This window comes from Dendrobates tinctorius, unplaced genomic scaffold (assembly GCF_039654945.1).
Source record: "Dendrobates tinctorius isolate UK_male_01 unplaced genomic scaffold, ASM3965494v1 ptg000362l, whole genome shotgun sequence".
Classification (NCBI taxonomy): Eukaryota; Metazoa; Chordata; class Amphibia; order Anura; family Dendrobatidae; genus Dendrobates; species Dendrobates tinctorius.
Window position 1 is genome coordinate 286,175 of NW_027362028.1, and position 24,760 is coordinate 310,934.

At 47.5% G+C, this 24,760-nt stretch overlaps 1 protein-coding gene across 3 annotated transcripts in view; it reads left to right on the plus strand.

Moving 5' to 3' along the window:
- Positions 1-24,760, plus strand: part of LOC141075548 (oncostatin-M-specific receptor subunit beta-like) — an 82,861-nt gene that overhangs the window by 17,370 nt on the left and 40,731 nt on the right. The window contains exons 1-4 of one of the 3 annotated variants that reach the window (XM_073562646.1): positions 2,038-2,071; positions 3,947-4,038; positions 11,931-12,094; positions 12,680-12,854. In XM_073562646.1, coding sequence (XP_073418747.1) covers positions 3,960-4,038; positions 11,931-12,094; positions 12,680-12,854 — 418 coding nt within the window. In that variant the 5' untranslated portion in view covers positions 2,038-2,071; positions 3,947-3,959. Of the gene's footprint in view, positions 1-2,037; positions 2,072-2,094; positions 2,245-3,946; positions 4,039-11,930; positions 12,095-12,679; positions 12,855-24,760 lie in introns of those variants that run through there. The other 2 variants (XM_073562644.1, XM_073562645.1) reach the window with 2 other exon arrangements.

Consider the following 24,760-nt stretch of genomic DNA (forward strand, 5'->3'; position numbering starts at 1 on the left):
GTGCCCCCATATACAGTGCCTACCAGAGAGTGCCCCCATATACAGTGCCTACCAGAGAGTGCCCCCATATACAGTGCCTACCAGAGAGTGCCCCCGTATACAGTGCCTACCAGAGAGTGCCCCCATATACAGTGCCTGCCAGAGAGTGCCCCCATATACAGTGCCTACCAGAGAGTGCCCCCATATACAGTGCCTGCCAGAGAGTGCCCCCATATACGATGCCTACCAGAGAGTGCCCCGTATACAGTGCCTGCCAGAGAGTGCCCCCGTATACAGTGCCTACCAGAGAGTGCCCCCGTATACAGTGCCTACCAGAGAGTGCCCCCATATACAGTGCCTACCAGAGAGTGCCCCCATATACAGTGCCTGCCAGAGAGTGCCCCCGTATACAGTGCCTGCCAGAGAGTGCCCCCATATACGATGCCTACCAGAGAGTGCCCCCGTATACAGTGCCTGCCAGAGAGTGCCCCGTATACAGTGCCTGCCAGAGAGTGTCCCCATATACAGTGCCTGCCAGAGAGTGTCCCCATATACAATGTCTGCCAGAGAGTGCCCCCATATACAGTGCCTACCAGAGAGTGCCCCCATATACAGTGCCTACCAGAGAGTGCCCCCATATACAGTGCCTACCAGAGAGTGCCCCCATATACAGTGCCTACCAGAGAGTGCCCCCGTATACAGTGCCTACCAGAGAGTGCCCCCGTATACAGTGCCTACCAGAGAGTGCCCCCATATACAGTGCCTACCAGAGAGTGCCCCCATATACAGTGCCTGCCAGAGAGTGCCCCCGTATACAGTGCCTACCAGAGAGTGCCCCCATATACGATGCCTACCAGAGAGTGCCCCCATATACAGTGCCTGCCAGAGAGTGCCCCGTATACAGTGCCTGCCAGAGAGTGTCCCCATATACAGTGCCTGCCAGAGAGTGTCCCCATATACAATGTCTGCCAGAGAGTGCCCCCATATACAGTGCCTACCAGAGAGTGCCCCCATATACAGTGCCTACCAGAGAGTGCCCCCATATACAGTGCCTACCAGAGAGTGCCCCCATATACAGTGCCTACCAGAGAGTGCCCCGTATACAGTGCCTGCCAGAGAGTGCCCCCATATACAGTGCCTACCAGAGAGTGCCCCCATATACAGTGCCTACCAGAGAGTGCCCCCATATACAGTGCCTACCAGAGAGTGCCCCCGTATACAGTGCCTACCAGAGAGTGCCCCCATATACAGTGCCTGCCAGAGAGTGCCCCCATATACAGTGCCTACCAGAGAGTGCCCCCATATACAGTGCCTGCCAGAGAGTGCCCCCATATACGATGCCTACCAGAGAGTGCCCCGTATACAGTGCCTGCCAGAGAGTGCCCCCGTATACAGTGCCTACCAGAGAGTGCCCCCATATACAGTGCCTACCAGAGAGTGCCCCCATATACAGTGCCTGCCAGAGAGTGCCCCCGTATACAGTGCCTGCCAGAGAGTGCCCCCATATACGATGCCTACCAGAGAGTGCCCCCATATACAGTGCCTACCAGAGAGTGCCCCCATATACAGTGCCTGCCAGAGAGTGCCCCCGTATACAGTGCCTACCAGAGTGCCCCGTATACAGTGCCTACCAGAGAGTGCCCCCATATACGATGCCTACCAGAGAGTGCCCCCATATACAGTGCCTGCCAGAGAGTGCCCCGTATACAGTGCCTGCCAGAGAGTGTCCCCATATACAGTGCCTGCCAGAGAGTGTCCCCATATACAATGTCTGCCAGAGAGTGCCCCCGTATACAGTGCCTGCCAGAGAGTGCCCCCGTATACAGTGCCTACCAGAGAGTGCCCCCGTATACAGTGCCTACCAGAGAGTGCCCCGTATACAGTGCCTACCAGAGAGTGCCCCCGTATACAGTGCCTGCCAGAGCGCCCTGTGGTGTGACTGGTGGTTAATGGTAGGTATGTGTGGCAGGGAGGGTCTGGCTACTCATGTAGCCCACCTGTGGTGAGGGGCTCACTGTACCCGTTTTGTCTGAAGATAAGTGTGTGGTTCTGAATCTGCAGGACCTGTGATGAGGTCATGAACATGTGACAGGTAAGTGGGCGTGGTTACAGGCTGTCTAAGACAGGTGTGTTGCCCAGGTGTAAGAGAGTGCTAGGAGTCTGTGGACAGAGCTCCCATGTTCCAGGCTCGGACGTCCCACTTTGTCCCCCCATTATCAGAGCCTACTAGAGATTATCCCCATTCACTGTGAATACCACAGACAGGTAAGTATAGATTTCTTTTATGTCATGCAGCACTCTGGGGCATTCATAACGAGCACTCCAGCAGCAGACGATCCCATAAACATAATGCCCTCTCTGCTCCTGGTGGTCATCTTACAGCTGTCTTCGCTAGCTCTCATGTATCAGCACACCTTCATTCCTGTGCTGCTGCATCATTCTTAGGCTGAGTTCACACGTGGCGTTTTTTTCGCGGTTTTAAACGCACGATTTTACCGTGAAAAATAATCATCCCATGCATTCCTATGGGATTCCGCAATGCTGTGCTAATGCTGCGGTTTTTACCGCGGCAGAATCGCTTCATGGTAAAAACCGCAGCATGCTCATTAATTTCGCGGAATCGCGGCGATCCCGCACCCATAGGAATACATTGTTCCGCTTACTTCCCGCATGTGGCTGTACACACCATGCGGAAAGTAAGCAGAACATTTGCGGATGGTACCCACGGTCCGGAGGAGAGGAGACTGTCCTCTGGGTACCATATCCCTGTAAAAAATAGAATTTAAAAATAATAAATATTGTTATTCTCACCTTCCGGCGTCCCGCGCCTCTCCACGCTCCCGGTCCCAGTAATCCTTTGCGAGCGATGACGTCCGTTCTCGCGGGATCGCGAATGACCGTGAGACGTCGCGATCCTGCGATAACAGACGTCATTGTGGTCATTCTCGCAAAGGATTACTGGGAACGGGCGTGGAGAGAAGCGGGAAGGCTGCGCGGGACGCCGGAAGGTGAGAATAACAATATTTTTTATTTTATTATTTAAATTCTATCTTTTACTACTGATGCTGCATAGGCGGCCTCAATAGTAAAAAGTTGGTCACACTCGTCAAACACTATGTTTGATGAGTGTGACAACCTGTCAATCAGTTCTTCAAGTGATGCTACAGATCGCTTGGAAAAAGCTAGCAAATCTGCAAGCTAATTTTGCGGGAAAAACACGGGAATTTAAAATGCGATTTTTCCCGCAGAATGGAATTCCGGAACTTCCGCGAGTTCCACTACGTGTGAACCCAGCCTTATCCTGACTGTCTCCTCTGGCCTGTGCTAACAATGACACTGAAGCCTCCTGTCACAGCTGCCTCTCCCGCTGCAGATTCTGCATAGAGCTCTGTTCTCTTCTACACTGATAGTCTATGAAATCCAACTTCAGCAGACTCAAAGTGCTGGCCTCCCTCTCTGACCTGTGCAATCTTCTTGCTGGTATCTCTAACATTGTGATAATCTCAATGGAGAGCAGAGAGTGCAGATAACTTCATCCCTGATCCATGAGCAATAGGTTGTCCCAATTTATGTCACAATCATCAGCAGAGGCAGCAAGGTTCAGGAGTTGCACAGCCTGTACAGCGGCACAGCCAGCTATGTACACATGTTACACTGAATCTACAGCAGCACAGCCAGCTATGTACACATGTTACACTGAATCTACAGCAGCACAGCCAGCTATGTACACATGTTACACTGAATCTACAGCAGCACAGCCAGCTATGTACACATGTTAAAAACACAAGAGCCATGCACAAAAGTGAACAGGTCGGTAGGACAGTGTTCACACCACCCAAAGACTGAAACACAGAAAAAACACAGTATAACAAACATGCAAAAATACTCTGCTGTAAAAAATATATCTAACAGTAAACAGCGCCTTTCTGAAAAAATCCCGCAACTGATGATTTCCTATATATTACAGATAATTCTCATTAATGGACCATTGTGCTAGAAAGCATGGAATCATTGCTGCTCTGTTCCTGACTCTCCAACTTGGACTGTGGCATTGTCAAGGTATGTTCTGAACTGCAGGTTTCTATGTCAAGATTATGTAGCCTAAAAAAATAAAGAGGTTCTCCAGGTGACAACTCGATTTCTTCTCATGGTGAAGTTGCATTTTCAGTAAACTGGAGACCATATTATACCTCCTGTATTGTCTGTATAGAGGAGGCCATATTGGAGCACACACTTCCCTCCTGTATTGTCTGTATAGAGGAGGCCATATTGGAGCACACACTTCCCTCCTGTATTGTCTGTATAGAGGAGGCCATATTGGAGCACACACTTCCCTCCTGTATTGTCTGTATAGAGGAGGCCATATTGGAGCACACACTTCTCTCCTGTATTGTCTGTGTAGAGGAGGCCATATTGGAGCACACACTTCCCTCCTGTATTGTCTGTATAGAGGAGGCCATATTGGAGCACACACTTCTCTCCTGTATTGTCTGTATAGAGGAGGCCATATTGGAGCGCACACTTTCCTTCTGTATTGTCTGTATAGAGGAGGCCATATTGGAGCACACACTTCCCTCCTGTATTGTCTGTATAGATGAGGCCATATTGGAGCACACACTTCCCTCCTGTATTGTCTGTATAGAGGCGGCCATATTGGAGCACACACTTCTCTCCTGTATTGTCTGTATAGAGGAGGCCATATTGGAGCACACACTTCCCTCCTGTATTGTCTGTATAGAGGAGGCCATATTGGAGCACACACTTCCCTCCTGTATTGTCTGTATAGAGGAGGCCATATTGGAGCACACACTTCTCTCCTGTATTGTCTGTATAGAGGAGGCCATATTGGAGCGCACACTTTCCTTCTGTATTGTCTGTATAGAGGAGGCCATATTGGAGCACACACTTCCCTCCTGTATTGTCTGTATAGATGAGGCCATATTGGAGCACACACTTCCCTCCTGTATTGTCTGTATAGAGGCGGCCATATTGGAGCACACACTTCTCTCCTGTATTGTCTGTATAGAGGAGGCCATATTGGAGCACACACTTCCCTCCTGTATTGTCTGTATAGAGGAGGCCATATTGGAGCACACACTTCTCTCCTGTATTGTCTGTATAGAGGAGGCCATATTGGAGCACACACTTCTCTCCTGTATTGTCTGTATAGAGGAGGCCATATTGGAGCACACACTTCTCTCCTGTATTGTCTGTATAGAGGAGGCCATATTGGAGCGCACACTTCTCTCCTGCATTGTCTGTATAGAGGAGGCCATATTGGAGCGCACACTTCCCTCCTGTACTGTCTGTATAGAGGAGGCCATATTGGAGCACACACTTCCCTCCTGTATTGTCTGTATAGAGGAGGCCATATTGGAGCACACACTTCCCTCCTGTATTGTCTGTATAGAGGAGGCCATATTGGAGCACACACTTCCCTCCTGTATTGTCTGTATAGAGGAGGCCATATTGGAGCGCACACTTCTCTCCTGCATTGTCTGTATAGAGGAGGCCATATTGGAGCACACACTTCCCTCCTGTATTGTCTGTATAGAGGAGGCCATATTGGAGCACACACTTCCCTCCTGTATTGTCTGTATAGAGGAGGCCATATTGGAGCGCACACTTCTCTCCTGCATTGTCTGTATAGAGGAGGCCATATTGGAGCACACACTTCCCTCCTGTACTGTCTGTATAGAGGAGGCCATATTGGAGCGCACACTTCCCTCCTGTATTGTCTGTATAGAGGAGACCATATTGGAGCACACACTTCCCTCCTGTACTGTCTGTATAGAGGAGGCCATATTGGAGCGCACACTTCCCTCCTGTATTGTCTGTATAGAGGAGGCCATATTGGAGCACACACTTCCCTCCTGTATTGTCTGTATAGAGGAGGCCATATTGGAGCGCACACTTCTCTCCTGTATTGTCTGTATAGAGGAGGCCATATTGGAGCGCACACTTCTCTCCTGCATTGTCTGTATAGAGGAGGTCATATTGGAGCACACACTTCCCTCCTGTATTGTCTGTATAGAGGAGGCCATATTGGAGCACACACTTCCCTCCTGTATTGTCTGTATAGAGGAGGCCATATTGGAGCGCACACTTCTCTCCTGCATTGTCTGTATAGAGGAGGCCATATTGGAGCACACACTTCCCTCCTGTACTGTCTGTATAGAGGAGGCCATATTGGAGCGCACACTTCCCTCCTGTATTGTCTGTATAGAGGAGACCATATTGGAGCACACACTTCCCTCCTGTACTGTCTGTATAGAGGAGGCCATATTGGAGCGCACACTTCCCTCCTGTATTGTCTGTATAGAGGAGGCCATATTGGAGCACACACTTCCCTCCTGTATTGTCTGTATAGAGGAGGCCATATTGGAGCGCACACTTCTCTCCTGTATTGTCTGTATAGAGGAGGCCATATTGGAGCGCACACTTCCCTCCTGTATTGTCTGTATAGAGGAGGCCATATTGGAGCGCACACTTCTCTCCTGTATTGTCTGTATAGAGGAGGCCATATTGGAGCACACACTTCCCTCCTGTATTGTCTGTATAGAGGAGGCCATATTGGAGCGCACACTTCCCTCCTGTATTGTCTGTATAGAGGAGACCATATTGGAGCACACACTTCCCTCCTGTATTCTCTGTATAGAGGAGGCCATATTGGAGCACACACTTCCCTCCTGTATTGTCTGTATAGAGGAGACCATATTGGAGCACACACTTCCCTCCTGTATTGTCTGTATAGAGGAGGCCATATTGGAGCACACACTTCCCTCCTGTATTGTCTGTATAGAGGAGGCCATATTGGAGCACACACTTCCCTCCTGTATTGTCTGTATAGAGGAGGCCATATTGGAGCACACACTTCCCTCCTGTATTGTCTGTATAGAGGAGACCATATTGGAGCACACACTTCCCTCCTGTATTGTCTGTATAGAGGAGGCCATATTGGAGCACACACTTCCCTCCTGTATTGTCTGTATAGAGGAGGCCATATTGGAGCGCACACTTCCCTCCTGTATTGTCTGTATAGAGGAGGCCATATTGGAGCGCACACTTCCCTCCTGTATTGTCTGTATAGAGGAGACCATATTGGAGCACACACTTCCCTCCTGTATTGTCTGTATAGAGGAGACCATATTGGAGCACACACTTCCCTCCTGTACTGTCTGTATAGAGGAGGCCATATTGGAGCGCACACTTCCCTCCTGTATTGTCTGTATAGAGGAGGCCATATTGGAGCGCACACTTCCCTCCTGTACTGTCTGTATAGAGGAGGCCATATTGGAGCGCACACTTCTCTCCTGTATTGTCTGTATAGAGGAGGCCATATCGGAGCACACACTTCTCTCCTGTATTGTCTGTATAGAGGAGGCCATATTGGAGCGCACACTTCCCTCCTGTATTGTCTGTATAGAGGAGGCCATATTGGAGCGCACACTTCTCTCCTGTATTGTCTGTATAGAGGAGGCCATATTGGAGCACACACTTCCCTCCTGTATTGTCTGTATAGAGGAGGCCATATTGGAGCGCACACTTCCCTCCTGTATTGTCTGTATAGAGGAGACCATATTGGAGCACACACTTCCCTCCTGTATTGTCTGTATAGAGGAGACCATATTGGAGCACACACTTCCCTCCTGTATTGTCTGTATAGAGGAGGCCATATTGGAGCACACACTTCCCTCCTGTATTGTCTGTATAGAGGAGGCCATATTGGAGCACACACTTCCCTCCTGTATTGTCTGTATAGAGGAGACCATATTGGAGCACACACTTCCCTCCTGTATTGTCTGTATAGAGGAGGCCATATTGGAGCACACACTTCCCTCCTGTATTGTCTGTATAGAGGAGGCCATATTGGAGCACACACTTCTCTCCTGTATTGTCTGTATAGAGGAGGCCATATTGGAGCGCACACTTCCCTCCTGTATTGTCTGTATAGAGGAGACCATATTGGAGCACACACTTCTCTCCGGTATTGTCTGTATAGAGGAGGCCATATTGGAGCACACACTTCCCTCCTGTATTGTCTGTATAGAGGAGGCCATATTGGAGCACACACTTCTCTCCTGTATTGTCTGTATAGAGGAGGCCATATTGGAGCACACACTTCCCTCCTGTATTGTCTGTATAGAGGAGGCCATATTGTCGCTTACACTTCCCTCCTGTATTGTCTGTATAGAGGAGGCCATATTGGAGCACACACTTCCTGTATTGTCTGTATAGAGGAGGCCATATTGGAGCACACACTTCCTGTATTGTCTGTATAGAGGAGGCCATATTGGAGCACACACTTCCTGTATTGTCTGTATAGAGGAGGCCATATTGGAGCACACACTTCTCTCCTGTATTGTCTGTATAGAGGAGACCATATTGGAGCACACACTTCCAGCAAATTTTAGGACATGCCCCCGGACCACACCCATTTCACAACTAGTCACACCCATGTCCATGTCCCAAACACACCCATTTAGCACTGCTCATCACACTGACTGGTACTGAGGAAAATAAAGAACAGAGAGAGAAAAAAGAAAACAGAAAGAAAGGAGAGAGAGAGAACAGAGAAAGAGGGCAAAAAAAGAACAGAGAGAAAGAGAACAGAGAGAGAGAAAAAAAAAAAGAGGGGACAGAAAAACAACAGAGAGAGGGAGAAAGAAAGAGGAGAGAGAAAAAAAATAGATGACAAATAAAAAAAGAGAGGGGGAAAGAACAGAGATAAAAAGAACAGAGAAAGAAAGAGGGGACATAAAAAAGGAGAGAGAGGGAAAGAAAGAGAACTGAGAGAAAGAAAGAGGGGAAGAAAAAGAACAGAGAGAGAAAAAAAAAGAGAGGGTAAAGAAAGAACAGAGAGGGAGAGAGAAATAAATAGGGGAAAGAAATAAAGAAAAAACAGAGAAAAAAAAAAGAACAGAGGGAGAAAGGGGAAACAAAGAAAGAACAGAGAAAGAAAGAGAACAGAGATAAAGATTAGAGAGAGAGTTAAGAGAACAGCGAGAGAGAAAGGAAAAAAGAAAGAACAGAGCGAGAAAAAACAGAGAGAGAAAGATTAGAGAGAGAAAGATTCTATAAAGATACTATAGCATCCCGGCTCCCATTGTAATGCCCACCTGAGTTTCCCGGTGCAGGACATATCCTGATCCACTCACAGGGCCGGCATCCCCGATTCCAAGGCAATCCTGCTGTCCATGCTGTCGGAGGACACGGTGATGGATCTGAAGCATTCCCTGAAGTGCCTCCATGGTAACGTCACAATCTCCTCCTGAAATTACCTAATTTCCAGTCAGCTTCTAGCACGTCACTTCCAGTGGAATGTCACGTGCGAATTTTAAAGTGCTCCTCGGGGCTCTGCCGTGTACTCCTGTGTCCGCAGGAAAAGTAAGCTCCCGGCCGGGACAGTTAGGCAGACTCTCTCTCAAAATCGGGACTTTCCCGCTGGATCCGGGACTGTTGGGAGGTATGAATGCTTCCCACCATACACCTTGTACACGCATGGCTCCGCACACATCATATACACGTTGTTCCGCTTTGTATGCCTCGCGCACACACACGGCTCCGCTCCGTACATCTCGCGCACACACGGCTCCACTCTGTAAACCTCGGACACATGCGGCTCTGCTCCGTACACCTTGTACACACGCAGCCACGCTCTGTACACCTTGTACACACATGGCTCCACTCCGTAAACCTTGTACACATGCGGCTCTGCTCCATACACCGCGTACACACACAGCTCCACTCTGTACACCTCGTACACACGCGGCTCCACTCCATACACACACGGCTCAGCTCTGTACACTTTGTACACACAGGACTCCGCTCCATACACCTCGTACACACACGGCTCCACTCCATACTCCTCGTACAGATCTCCGCTCCGTACACCTCGTACACACACAGCTCCGCTCCGTACACCTCGTACACACATGGCTCCGCTCCATACACCTCGCACACACACGGCTCCGCTCTGTACACCTCGTACACATCTCCGCTCTGTACACCTCATACACACGCGGCTCCGCTCCATACACCTCGTACAACAGCTCCGCTCTGTAAACCTCGTACACACACGGCTTCGCTCTGTACACACGGCTCCGCTCTGTACACCTCGCACACACACACAGCTCTGCTCCGTACACACTTCTGCACTGTACACTTCATACACACGGGGCCACGCTATGTACACACATGGCTCCGCTCCTTAAACCTTGTACATATGCGGCTTTGCTCCATACACCTCATACACTCACACCTCTGCTCTGTACACACGCGGCTCTGCTCCGTACACCTCGTACACACACGCGGCTCTGCTCCGTACACCTCGTACACACACGCGGCTCTGCTCCGTACACCTCGTACACACACGCGGCTCTGCTCCGTACACCTCGTACACACACGCGGCTCTGCTCCGTACACCTCGTACACACACGCGGCTCTGCTCCGTACACCTCGTACACACACGCGGCTCTGCTCCGTACACCTCGTACACACACGCGGCTCTGCTCCGTACACCTCGTACACACACGCGGCTCTGCTCCGTACACCTCGTACACACACGCGGCTCTGCTCCGTACACCTCGTACACACACGCGGCTCTGCTCCGTACACCTCGTACACACACGCGGCTCTGCTCCGTACACCTCGTACACACACGCGGCTCTGCTCCGTACACCTCGTACACACACGCGGCTCTGCTCCGTACACCTCGTACACACACGCGGCTCTGCTCCGTACACCTCGTACACACACGCGGCTCTGCTCCGTACACACACGCGGCTCTGCTACATACAGCCTGTAATCCCCTCCTGACCCCACACATAAACTTCCTTCATCCAGTACCATGACAACCAGCAAAGCAGAGTCCTGCATACATCAAGGCTCCTGATCATGTGACCCCTGACTCCTCCCCTCCTGTGACCTCATCACAGGTTCTGTGCGCACAGAAGAGAACAGCCTAGCGACGTCATTTCAGGCTGTGAGGGGCTGCGGTGGGGCTATGGGAGGGCGAGGCTGATGTCGATGCATGGGGGCAGCTTATCTCAGTGCAGTGTGGGAAAAATAGGCTCTCGCCCAGGACAGCGTGACAGGCAGTAAAAAACGGGACTGTCCCGCCAGATCCGGGATGGTTGGGAGCTATGCATTAACAGATCAGCAGAGTATCCAGCTACATACTAGAGACCCTACTGAAATTTACCTACATGACATGGTGCTAACTACAATACTTTGTGCAGACAGTTATTTCTATTGGCTGCTCCACATTAAACAAGATCACTCAGTGACTGAGCATGTGAGTCCAGCAGGATTCCGCTCATTAACTGGATGGGCAAATTACTATGAACTTTGTAGAACATGTGGTGCTGTTCTATGGTAGAAAATATCAAAGCTCTGCACTGAATTAAATTGTTTCTTTCACCAGCAGGTAAATAGTAATCATTAAGGCTATGTGCACACGTTGCAGAAAATTTCTGCTGAAAAACCTGACTCCCTTCCCAGAAACCGCGCGTTTTTTCTGCGCGGTTTTTGTGCAAAAAATGCGCGATTTTTATGCGTTTTTTTCCACGCGTGTTCAAGACGCATAGAAATAGCCAGAAACACAGAAAAATCCGCGAAATTAATGAGCATGCTGCGTTTTTTTACCGCAAAGCGTTTTTTTTCACTGTAAAAAAACGCATCAGTATGCACAAAAAGTGCAAAATGCATAGAAATGAATGGGAAGCTTATTTTTAGCGTTTTTATTGGAAAATCCGCTAAAAATACCGCTAAAAAAACGCTGTGTGTGAACACAGCCTTATTGTTATGATCTGTACAGTGGAAGTGAGATCGACGGACAGCTCCATTAGGATCGAAAGAGAAACTTTGTCTGGAATGTGTCTGACAATGTGTCTCTGTACGCTGCCCTCATTGAAGGTTTGAGCTAAAACATTTGTTGTTTTCTGTTGTAGAAACTGCAGCGTCTTTCCCACCAATGAACCTAAACATTTACAATGATTCCTTGCAACAGCGTTTATATGTGGAATGGAACATAAGCAAAAAGACGTACGAGATATCAGACATAATGTTTCACATCCAAGTTGCCAGGTCCGAAAAAATGAATATTATTGAAGATGTAAGTAGTTCTGCTACTGTGGTGGCTGCACTTAAAATCTAATCATGTATCTCTGTATACAGGGAGCTCCCCCTAGTGGTGGCTGCAGACGGATCTTGTCCTATATCTCTGTATACAGGGAGCTCCCCCTAGTGGTGGCTGCAGACAGAATCTTGTCATGTATCTCTGTATACAGGGAGCTCCCCCTAGTGGTGACTGTAGACAGGATCTTATCATGTATCTCTGTATACAGGGAGATTCCCCTAGTGGTGGCTGCAGACAGAATCATATCATGTATCTCTGTATACAGGGAGCTCCTCCTAGTGGCGGCTGCAGACAGAATCTTATCATGTATCTTAGTATACAGGGAGCTCCTCCTAGTGGTGGCTGCAGACAGGATCTTATCATGTATCTCTGTATACAGGGAGCTCCCCCTAGTGGTGGCTGCAGACAGGATCTTATCATGTATCTGTGTATACAGGGAGCTCCCCCTAGTTGTGGCTGCAGGCAGGATCTTATCATGTATCTCTGTATACAGGGCGCTCCCCCTAGTGGTGGCTAATTTTGTATGTGATTTTCTATGCTATATTTTTAACTATTTTTCAGAAATATTTCAAACCAGAATTTTCTCGAAGTCATAGAAGTTTCAATTGGACTTGGGATTCTCGGCTTCCCTTGGAATGTGACTCGCATTCGGTGCATATACGGAGCGCCGCTGAAGGAAATATCTCAACTGCAGAAATAAAATGGAGCAGGTGGAGTTCATGGAAAACTCATTATGGTGAGTCGGGGCTGCGTTTTTTTTCTCCTTTTCTCGGGAGGGGGGGACGTTATGCAGTTCAATGGTTTTGTGGGAAATAAGGGCCTTTCCCCTCTACCAGTGAAAATTGTGTTTCCCATTCCACACTTTGCTTTTCCCTCTAGGCATATCCTCACCATTACTTCCCCAGTCCAGTAAGCATTTAGGGGATTCTGTCTTCTGTGGAACCGATATTGATTTGGGTGGAAAAAAAAACAAACAAATTTTGGATGAGTAACAAAATAACAACCTGCTCCAAAGTGGAGAACATTTCATCACTGCTCTGATGGATTTAGTTGTTTTCAACTTTTCGCTCTGGTAGTTATATATGATGGCCAAGAAAATCTATCACGTGGCATTTGGATGTCACCTCTTGGATGAATTTTAGAGTTTAATGCAAGGCTTAACCCCTTAGTGACAGAGCCAATTTTGTACTTAATGACAGGGCCAATTTTTACAATACTGACCACTGTCACTTTATGAGGTTATAGCTCCGGAACGCTTCAGCGTATCCCACTGATTCGGAGAATGTTTTCTCGTGACATATTGTACTTCATGTTAGTGGTAAAATTTCTTCGATATGACTTGCGTTTATTTATTAAAAAAATTAAAAAAAAAATGGAAATGTGGCAAAAATTTTGAAAATTTTGCAATTTTCAAACTTTTAATTTTTGTACCCTTAAATCTGAGAGTCATATCGCATAAAATAGTTAATAATAAATAACATTTCCCACATGTCAGCATTCCATCAGGACAATTTTGGAAACATAATTTTTTTTTTGTTTGTTAGGACGTTATAAGGGTTAAAAGTTGACCAGCGAGTTCTCATTTTTCCAACAAAATTTACAAAACCGTTATTTTAGGGACCAACTCACATTTTAAATGAGTTTGGGGGGGGGTCAATATAACAGAAAATACACAAAAGTGACACCATTCTAAATACTGCACCCCTCAAGGTAAAAACTAAAGCAATGTGGAAGGACAAAAAATAAACATTTTACTTTTTTCACAAAAAATGTACTTTGGTACCAATTTTTATTTTCACAAGGGTATCAGGAGAAAATGGACCACAACATTTGTTGTGCAGTTTCTCCTGAGTACGCCGATACCCCATGTGTGGGGGAAAACCACTGTTTAGACGCATGGCAGGGCTCAGAATGGAGAGAGCACCGTTTGACTTTTTGAACACAAAATTGGCTGGAATCAATTGTGGTGCCATGTCCCCTGATGTGCCTAAACAGTGGAACCCCCCAATTCTAACTCCAACACATCCCTAACCCTAACCCCAACACACCCCTAACCCTAATCTCAACCCTAACCAGAGTCGGACTGGAGCACCTTGGGCCCACCAGAGAAAATCTGTCTTGGGGCCCACTATGTAGCTACATAGAAATAAATACAAGACCACCAATTGTGCGATATAACCCGCTAATATCAGGGCATAACATAAGGTAGTACAAGTCTTAATGATACGGCAGGGGTTGGCGCCCACATTTTGGTTCAAGCTCAATATAAATGTTCCCTGGTGTTTATTAACCACTAGGCCAATGTGTTATAGCCCCAGTGTAGTGGAGGGGACTTTATGACATCTCATCTATACTCTGAGAACATCCACGGCAGGAATTGACCGATGCAGATTTAACATATTCACCACTGATTTCATCCTTTGCGATACAAAGAATCAGGTCAGTGGTAAAGAGGCGACATTACCTAGTAGCAAACGCAGCAATGTCTGCACACTGTCAGTCTGGATATTTCCACTGTTAATTTGCTGTTTGATTTCTGCAGCAAATACATTATGTGATTTCCCCCTCTTCTAGTGGTGGGGGTCCTAGATCACTTATATATGACATTGGAGTAATATCAAAAGAGCTTTCCCTCACATTCCCCCATACGCTTTTTAAAGAAATGTCTCTGCCACCTATAAGGCCATAACATTTTACGAAGGAACTCCTTTTGTTAGTAGTAGGGAAGGAAAAGTTTTAGTCAGGGGTGATAAAGGGGGAGAAGGGTTCAATCAGGGGTGATACAGGGGGAGGGAACACAGTCAGTAAGGCACGATACAGGGGGAGGTGACGCAGTCACAGGATGATACAGGGGGAGGTGGCTGGTAGTGAGCTCCCTCTAGTGGTGACTGTATAAATCTGTATGTAGTGAGCTCCCTCTAGTGGTGACTGTATAAATCTGTATGTAGTGAGCCCCCCTAGTTTTGAAGGAAGACCTTATGTCCATCTAGTTCAGCCTATTTTTAGTGCAGCTGTTCTGCATTGTTGATCCTGGGGAAGTCAAAAAACCCACAGAGTAGAAGCCAATTTTCTCCATAGGGAAATAAATTCCTTCCCCTAAGCTGGGTCATCCATCTACCTATAATATTCTGTTATTCGTAACCTTCTATACTGTTACTCACAAGAATAGCATCCATTCCTTTCTTAAATTCATTCAGTGAGTTGGCCATCACCACTTCCTCAGGAAGAGAATTCCAGAGCCTCACTGCTCTTACCGGGAAGAACCCTCTTCTATGCTGGTGCAGAAATTGTCTTTCCTCCAAACGAAGAGAATGCCCCCTTGTTCTTGTCACAGTCCTTGTTACAAACAGTTCATTGGAGAGATCTCTGTATTGCCCTCTGATATACTTGTACAAATATATTAAGTCTCCCCTAAGTCTTCTCTTTTCTAGAGTAAATAGACCTAATTTTGATAACATTTCTGGGTATTGTAGCGAACCAACTCCATTTATCATTTTAGTAGCCCGCCTTTGAACCCTTTGAAGTTCAGTAATGTCTTTCTTGAGCACCAGCGTCCAAAATTGCACACAATCCTCCAAGTGTGGTCTGACGAGTGATTTGTACAGAGGGAGAATTATGTTTTCATCTCGTGTCCCCAGACCTCTTCTAATGCATCCCATGACCCTATTTGCTTTGGTGGCAGCTGCCTGACACTGGGCACTCCAATTGAGCTTCTATTGACTAAGATGCCTAAGTCTTTTTCCATGTCTGATTTCCCCAGCAGTTTCCCATTTAGTAAGTAATTGTAGCATCTGTTTCTCCTTCCCATGTGCATAACCTTACACTTATCTGTGTTAAACCTCATTTGCCATTTTTCAGCCCAATTCTCCAATTAACTCAAATCTGTCTGTAGTTGCAAACTGTCCTCCTTTGTGTTAACTTCCTTACATAGTTTTGTATCATCTGCAAATACTGATATTTTACTGTGTAAGCCATCCACTAGATCATTAATAAATATATTAAATAGTAGAGGGCCCAATACAGACCCCTGTGGTACCCCACTAGTAACCCTGGCCCAATCTGAGGATGCCCCATTAATAACCACTCTTTGTTTTCTATCACTAAGCCAGCTACCTACCCATCTACACACATTTTCCCCTAGCCCAAGCTTTCTCATCTTACGTAACAATCTTTTATGTGGGACAGTGTCAAATGCTTTAGAGAAGTCGAGATAAATGACATCCAATGATTCTCCTTGGTCCATTTGAGAGCTTACATCCTCATAGAAGCTGATCAGGTTAGTCTGACAGGAGCGATCCTTCATAAATCCATGTTGATATGGAGTTAAACATTTATTAACATTGAGATATTCCATAATGGTATCCCTTAGAAACCCTTCAAAAATTTTACCCACAACAGATGTTAAGCTTACCGGCCTATAGTTTCCAGGTTCCCTTTTACACCCCTTTTTGAATATTGGTACCACATTTGCATGCCGCCAATCAAAAGGAACAGACCCTGTTTCTATAGAGTCTTTAAATATAAGGAATAGAGGCCTGTCTATCACATTACTTAACTCCCTTAATACCCGAGGGTGAATGCCATCAGGGCTTGGTGATTTGTCCATTTTAATCTTACTAAGGCGGTTCGGCACTTCTTCCTGGGTTAGGCAGGTAATACTTAATGGGGAGTTTACATTATCACTCTGCATTTCCCCTGGCAAATCCTTTTCCTGTGTGAACACTGTTGAGAAAAGAGTATTTAAAACATTTGCTTTTCCCACATCGCTCTCTATGATTTCACCCTCATTGTTCTTTAAAGCGCCGACACCATCAATTTTAATCAATTTACTGTTTATATAATTAAAGAATAGTTTGGGGTTTGTTTTACTTTCCGTAGCAATGAGTCGCTCAGTTTCCACTTTTGCTAAATGTATTTGTTTTTTACACATTTTATTTTTTTTCTCTATAACTTTTTAATGCTTCTTCATTGCCTTCTTGTTCTAGCTTCCTAAATGCCTTGTTCTTGTTATTTATTGCCCTTTTTACATCCTTATTTAGCCACATTGCTGTTCTCCTGTTCCTAGCCCTTTCATTTCTGTACGGTATGGCTAGCTCGCAGTGGGTGTGTAAAACTGATTTAAATATTTCCCATTTATTTTCTGTGCTCCTATTTTTGAGGACATTGTCCCAATCAATTCGGCGAAGGTCCTCTCTAAGCTGATCACACTCTGCTTTCCTGAAATTCAGCGTTTTCGTAACCCCCTTCCAGGGCACCTTACTGAAGGACAAGTGGAATTGTGTTATATTGTGGTCACTGTTCTCTAGGTGCCATCGACTCGGACTTCTGTTATTCTATCTGGCCTGTTGCTTAAAATTAAGTCCAGAAGGGCCGTCCCTCTAGTTGGGCCCTGCACAAGTGGTGACAGATAATTATCCTTGGTCACTGACAGAAATTGGTTTCCTTTCTGAGATCCGCAGGTTTCAGTTTCCCAGTCTGTGTCGCGGTAGTTGAAGTCCCCCATAATAATCACCTCATTGTGATTTGCTGCTTTGTCTGTTTGTTTCAATAATACATTCTCAGTGGCTTCTGTTATATTTGGTGGCTTATAACAAACCCCTATGAGGATTTTATTACTTTTCTCTCCTTGTATCTCCACCCATAGAGACTCCACCTCTTCATTTCCCTCTTGTATATCTTCTCTTAGTGTGGGCTTTAAAGTGGACTTTATATATAGACAGACTCCACCCCCTTTCCTTTTTTTTACGATCCCTCCTAAACAAATCATATCCTTGCAAGTGAGCCGCCCAGTCATAGCTGTCGTCTAACCACGTCTGTTATTCCTACTAGGTCGTATTTTTCCTCATACATTACCAACTCCAGATCTTCAATCTTACTGGTCAGGCTTCTTGCGTTGGTCAGCATGCAGGAAAGAAGTTTTTCCATTCTACATGACGGCACCATGAGAGAGGGGATCTGCCCAATGAGGACAGCAAACCTTCAAGATAAAAGGGGCGGCTCCTCTCTCCGCATCAGTTGGTTTCCTGTCCTCGATGGGGAACCCTCAAGATGAAAACCTCTTGAAGATTCTGGAAGAAAGAAGGAAGCAGAGGATGCCTGGGTCAGGTGATTACTGGTAGGCACCGGTCTGCTACACCCGTCACCAGGTACCGGTAGTCGCCTCAGGGGCCATATATTCCTATGCCCCCCCTGAGCGAGTGCATGGCCACAGTCCGTGAGACAATTGCCCGGGTGAAGTTTGATGCCTCGGAGACCACATTGGGTGTACCCTCCCAGATGCCAACATACCCCATAGGAGTCCACGGAGGCCACTTTTGTGCTCCCTCCCTGTTGACGTGTGGTGGCCATGCAGCCCGTGAGGCACATCGGTGCCCGGGCAGAGGTAAGACTCCTCGGAGGACCCTCTCAGAGTCCCTCCCTGTTGAGCCCAGGACGCCGGTCACCATTTGGGCCATAAAGAAGAAGCAGTACCTGCAGGAATCAGTGGTGGCCAGCGGCATGATCGCTCCCTCCAGGTAAAATCCAGCACAGGTGTGGAGGAGGTGGTGACCGGGCGTCTTAGTAGCCAGGGGTGGTGCAGCGTTATCGCCCCCTCCGGGCAGGTCCAGGTAGGGAGGGGGCGGCGGTATCAAGGCGGCCGGGCGTCAGAGGAACGCCGGGAGCCGGGCGCGCACCGGAAGTGACGTGGTCACGCAGTGGAAGTGACGCGCCCAATAGTGGCAGGACAGAGACACACACCAGGAACTGGCCAGAAAGACTCCCGAGCGTAGAAAGGGAACGTGCACCCGGGGGAAATACTGGCGCGCTCCGGGGTATGCACGGGGAGGAGATCAGCACACACCATAAGTGGTTACTGGGGGTGCAAACAAGTCGGATGTAGTGCGCATGTGGATAACACCCAGGAAGCGCAGGTGACCGGCAGGTGCAGAATCAACCAGGTGATCAGTTAATTAAAAAAAAAATGGGGTAATGCTGTCAGAAGTGCTGGCAGGGGTCACCAACCATTCTAGGTTGAATGTGACTGTTCTTATCTGAAAGCGGCAGCAGCTAACTTGTTAAGATTGAGAGCCTTTTTTGCCAGAGCACTTACAGCCGCGCCAGGAGGTGCAGGAGTGGCGGTCTCGCTCAGATGAGAGGAGCCAGACGCGCCATAACTACAGTGGAAGCCGCTCGGACAGCGTACGGGAGGATCGTCATGGTGTTAACAAGGAGGGGTCCACAGTCCCGATGGGAGTCATGTGTACAGACCGGTCAGCCTCCAGATCCGGTACCCGTCTTGTGAAGCATCCGAGTGGTGAGTGAGCTTCGAGAAAGTCCAGTACGATAATATCTGTTCTCTTTCTCTCTCTCTCGTCTCCTCTCTCCCCTCTTCTCACATACATTGGTGGGGTAGAGCATTGGAGGTCCCTAAAAAAGGGGTAAATTAAATGCTAGGAATATTCCTTATGTAAAAAAAAAAAAATTCCCTTAGGAATAAGGGGTTGTGTCAGACCTGTACTGTTAGAACAGTAGAGGAAGAGACACCCGCTCTACTGAGAGCTGGAGATCCCTGATTGTCAGAAGTCTACAATCAGGAAGGGCTTTGCAGTCAACAAACATGGATAGCAAAGCAAGGGATAGACCAGCCCCTCATTGGTCTCTCAGGAAGACCATAGGAGACCTCTGTTAAATCTCGCTACTGAGAAGGTAGCTCAGATGAGAAAGATACGTTCCTAGTAGAGGATACAGTACGGACAAGCTTATTAAAGCAGTCTGACCTACCGTGGGGCTGGTAGATGCAAAAGCCATAGAACTTATGTTCGACAAGCTTGCTTATGAGGAAAAATGTAAGTCTTCCCTATTTTTGGCAATGACTCATTAAAAGGGGAATGGGAAAAACCAGAGAGGAAGTCCCATAATCGGTTCCCTGTAAAGGAGGTACCCTTTTGATGAAGAGGCATCCTCATCCTGGGAGGAGGCTTCGAAACTGATGTAGCGATATCAAAGGTCGCCAGAAAGTCCTCCCTGCTCCTTAAAGGATTTAGGTTCCCTGAAAGAACCTCTGATAGAAAGACAGATAATTGTCTTAAACCAAGCCTGGGAGACCTCAGCTGAAACACTTAGACCGGCCATCGCGGCCACTGGTGTGGTTAGATCCCTTAAGATATGGAATCCCCAGGGAGACTATCCTAGAGGCTATACCAGCCATAAGAGCAGCGGCAGTGTTCCTAGCTGAAACTTCAGCAGGATTCAGCAAGGCTATACAGCAAATTAGGCCACCGGCCATTCTAGGCTGAGCGTGACTACATACGTCAGGTGGCGTCCACAATGCAGCTTGAGGCTGGGCTGAGACCGGAAGGGGAGACCAGCCTGCAAGCACAAAGAACTTTAGCTAATGTAGGACGCTGTGCAGGATGGCTTAAATGCTGGCTGGGGGACACCCAGGCAAAGATGTAACTCTGCCCTTTACCGTGTGAAGGAAATTTCCTATTTTGGTCAGACATTGGATGACGTATGAGGGAAAACCGACAACAAACAAGAAAATTTTCCCAAAAGACAGCCATCTTCAGGTCTCTTTCGGCGCTCCTTTCGGAAGGGCCGGAAATCCAGGAGATGGCAATATAAGGATCGAGATAGAAACAGCTCTGACAAAAGATCCATAGGTGGGAGAGGCTTCTATTTTAGCAAACCCTCCAAAGACACCAAAAAACCCTTCCAGTGACAGGCATTCTCAGGTGCACTTCCTCCCAGCTTGGGAGAGGTTCTAGTCTAACACCTGGATCTGGCAAATTGTGGGATCAGGTCTAGAGTTAAGGTTCCACCACTGGCTACCAAGAGGACATATGCAATCCTCTCAAAGAATGACAGTCTGGAAGGGGAAACAACCTCACTCCTAGACAAACATGTCCTGGAAAAGATTTCAATAGAAGCACAGATAAGTTCCTGGAGGTCAATCATAATTCTGAAAAGACCTCAATAGGCATCTGATAATCCCAGTGGAGACGATAAGGAGCAGTAGAATTCCTCCTTCCTCGAATGTTATCTAATAGTTCCGAGATCTCATGAACACTTATCACCAGATCCGGCAGTAAGGCCATATACGTCTCAGTGACAGTCCGGATGGGTCTCAGTAGTGTCACTTCCAATACAGGGCCCTGCCCTGTGCAGTAGTGATAGCCCTCAAGTTTTCACAAGGCTAATCGCAGAAATCACAGCGCACCTCAAAAGGAAAGATGCTCTGATGATACCCTATCGGGACAACTTCTTGATAATGGGGAAGAAATCTCCCTTAATGTCAAGATCAAGTCAGATTAGTGATAAAAACACTATAGATGTTAGGATGGCAGCTGGACCTAAAAAAAAAAAAATAATAATAATCCAAACTGGAACCAGCAATGATCTAGAAATTTTTGATGTTAACAATGAACTCAGTGGAGCAGGAGCATCACCTCCCAGAGGAAGACAAGGGAGATAAAAAAAAGAAGCCAGAGATAGCTCTGTGGAGGACCATGTTGGTGTTGGGGTCCCTCACCTCCAGCATACCAACAGTGAAATGGGCCCAGTTCCATAAAAAGGAACTGTAAAGGTATGTGAGCTACAGGGAAGGTTAGAGCAAAAGCTCACCCTTCCGGACTCTGTACTCCAGTCACTCAGGTGGTGGTTACAGATAGTGTCCACACACACACAGCCTCCAAGGTGGTCACAACGGACACTAGTCCTTGGCGGTGGGGAGCCCACCTAGACACATTATGGCTCCAGGATTCCTGGGCCCAGGAGGAAAAGAATCTATCCTCGAACGATTGAGAACTTCTAACAATCGAAAAAATGCCAAAGGAATTGTTACCACACTTAAAGTGGAAACCACGTGAGAGTCCTATCAGGACAACTAAGCCGTGGTTGCATAGGTAAACCACCAGGGAGACACCCGTTCTCAGTCCTTGAGGCAGATAATCACCGGCCCTTTCAGGCTGAAGGTTGCTGCTCTTGTCAAAGGGCCTCCGCTAAACAGCTTGAGGCTGGATCATGACTTTGGCAGAACACCAGTCCCTCTCATTATTGGCCCTGCATATCCGAGGTACAAACAACCTGAAGGCAGACTGTCTGAGCAGGAACCACTTAAGGCAAGGAAAATAGTACCAAAAAGAATCCGTTTTTCAACGGATAGGACACATGTGGGAAAATCCCAGTATAGATCTCTCTGCCTCAAAAAAGCCAACAGGAAGGTTCAGAAATTCTGCTCTCTAAGTCCAGCGGACAGACCATCGTCAGTAGACGCCTTCAGGATAGAGTGGACATCAGGTCTCCTGTATGCCTTCCCTCCAATATGCCTCATACCAGCGGTTCTGAGGAAGATCAGGGAGGACAGAGCCAGAGTGATTTTGATAGCCGTTTTTTTGGGGGCGATAAGGCCATGGTTCTATTGGCTGAGAATGTCAGTGACAGAGGTCTAGGACCCTCTAACACAGCATCCCTCAGAGATCTGGGCTGCAGTTGACAGCCTGAAATTTAAAAGGTCAGTACTAGAGGAAAAGGGATTCTCAGTAGCGTTAATATCCACCTTACTCGGTAGCTGAAAACCAGTGACTACAAAAAATTTTTTGTAGGAGGATATGTGAAAATGCTTATCTACCTCAGACCCAATACGGGAAGGGAAAGTCCCGATAGTGGCAATACTGGAATTTTCAGCAGAAAGGTTTAGGATTGGGGTTAGCTGTCAGTACCCTCAAAGTACACGTCTCAGCCCTGGCAGCCTTATTCAGCTGCGACCTGACAAACAATAGGTGGGTGGCCAGGTTTATCCAGGCGTGTACTAGAGCTGACTCTGTCCATCCTCTACTCCTGCTCCTTGGGATCTAAATTTAGTCCTGTCATCTTTGACAGAGTCCGTTGGAGCCATTTAAAAACACAACATTAGATAGGGATTCTAACATTAAACAGCCTTATTAAAGGCGCTCGCGTCGGCCAGTAGGTTGAGGAGTTATTCGCATTATCAACAGGACCCTCCCTACACTTGGGCCATAGATGATAGAGTTGTGTTAAAAATTAGATCCAGCATACCTTCTCAAGGTGATATCAAAATTCCATAGGGCTCAGGAGATAACCTTACCATCTCTTTTGTCCTGACCCTGACGACCAGAAGGAGGAGAGGCTTCATGGCCTAGATATGAGATGTCTCCTGCAGTATTTGGAGGTAACGAGACCTTGGAGAAAACAGGGGGCATTATGTCTCATCCCAAGGGGCAAGGAGGGGCCTTAAAAGCCTCTAGACAAACTATAGCTAGATGAGTGAGAAAGGTCATTATGCCAGCAGATAACAGTGCAGGCAGGGCTACTCCAGAAGGCCTAAAAGCCCACTCCATGAGGGCCGTGACGACTTCCTGGACGGAGCGAGCAGACGCTCCCATTTACCAATTCAGTAAAGTGGCCACTTGGTCCGCTCCGTCTACCTTTGTCAGACGTTATAGGTTAGACCTATTTGCTACTTCTGATCTCATATTTGGGAGAAGAGTGTTACAAGCAGTGATCCCTCCCTAAGAGAATACAAATCTCTGTAACTCTCTCGTGGTGCCGTCATGTAGAATGGAAAAACACAGGTATTACATACCTGGTAATGTGTTTTTTCATGAGACATTATGGCACCCTTATATTCCCTCCCTATTGATCACATCATTAGTTGGGTGCATTATTAGCATTATACACTCCCTTGGGTGTCAGAAATTTAGTAGTGTAAAGGATGTATTAATTATATGTACACTAACCTGCGGAGTTCCTCTCGTGCTCTGTAAAACAACTGATGCGGAGAGAGGAGAGAGAAGAGCCGCCCCTTTTATCTGAAGGTTTCCTGTCCTCATTGGGCGGATCCCCTCTCTCGTGGTGCCGTCATGTCTCATGAAAAAACACATTACCATGTATGTCATTGTGGCGCCCCTGAGGCTCAGTCACCACAGAGGTACTGCACCTCCTCCTGAGGTGTGGTGCCCCACCATCCAGGTAAGGTGGAAACACCGGACCACACTCCAACACCCGCACCCCACACCACAAAGTAGTGTAGCAAAGCACCTTCGGCGGCTCCCTGCTTGGAGTATAGCAAAGGACCCCTTGGTGGCTCCCTGCTTGGAACACGAAACGTGCTGGGAGGGGTGGGTGGAGTTTAGTTCGCACCAAAAGAGCGGGAAGAGTTGAGTTAGTCACAGTCTTTTCACTCAGTCAGTGAGTGAGGACGTAGAAGGACAGAATGTGAGACAGAGAAGATCCCCGGGAGAGGGATGGAAGAAGGAAGTGCTGCAGCAGGCCACAGTGATCTGGGTCTGCTGGCACAGGAAAGAGACAGAGAAAGGAAGCTTGATTCTCCATTGGGAAGAAGGATTAGTACGGAACGTGAGGAGAATAAGAGAACAAGGACCAGGGTTAGAAGAGAACCCTTTTCAAGTTCTAAGCGCAAGGCCGGGGTCCGGTCCCCGAGGTTGTACGGATACTAATGGTCCTGCAGCAGACACCGGAGGAATAGAAGTAGTGACCGCTTTATTCCCACACAAGACTTGGAGGCACAACAGCAACGATAGTGAGCCGGGACTTAATAGCGAGGAGTTCCCGAAGCAGGCTACAGCTGTCTGCCGTACAAGTAGAGTTCGTAGGAACATCTGACAGGAGGAACTCCAGTGT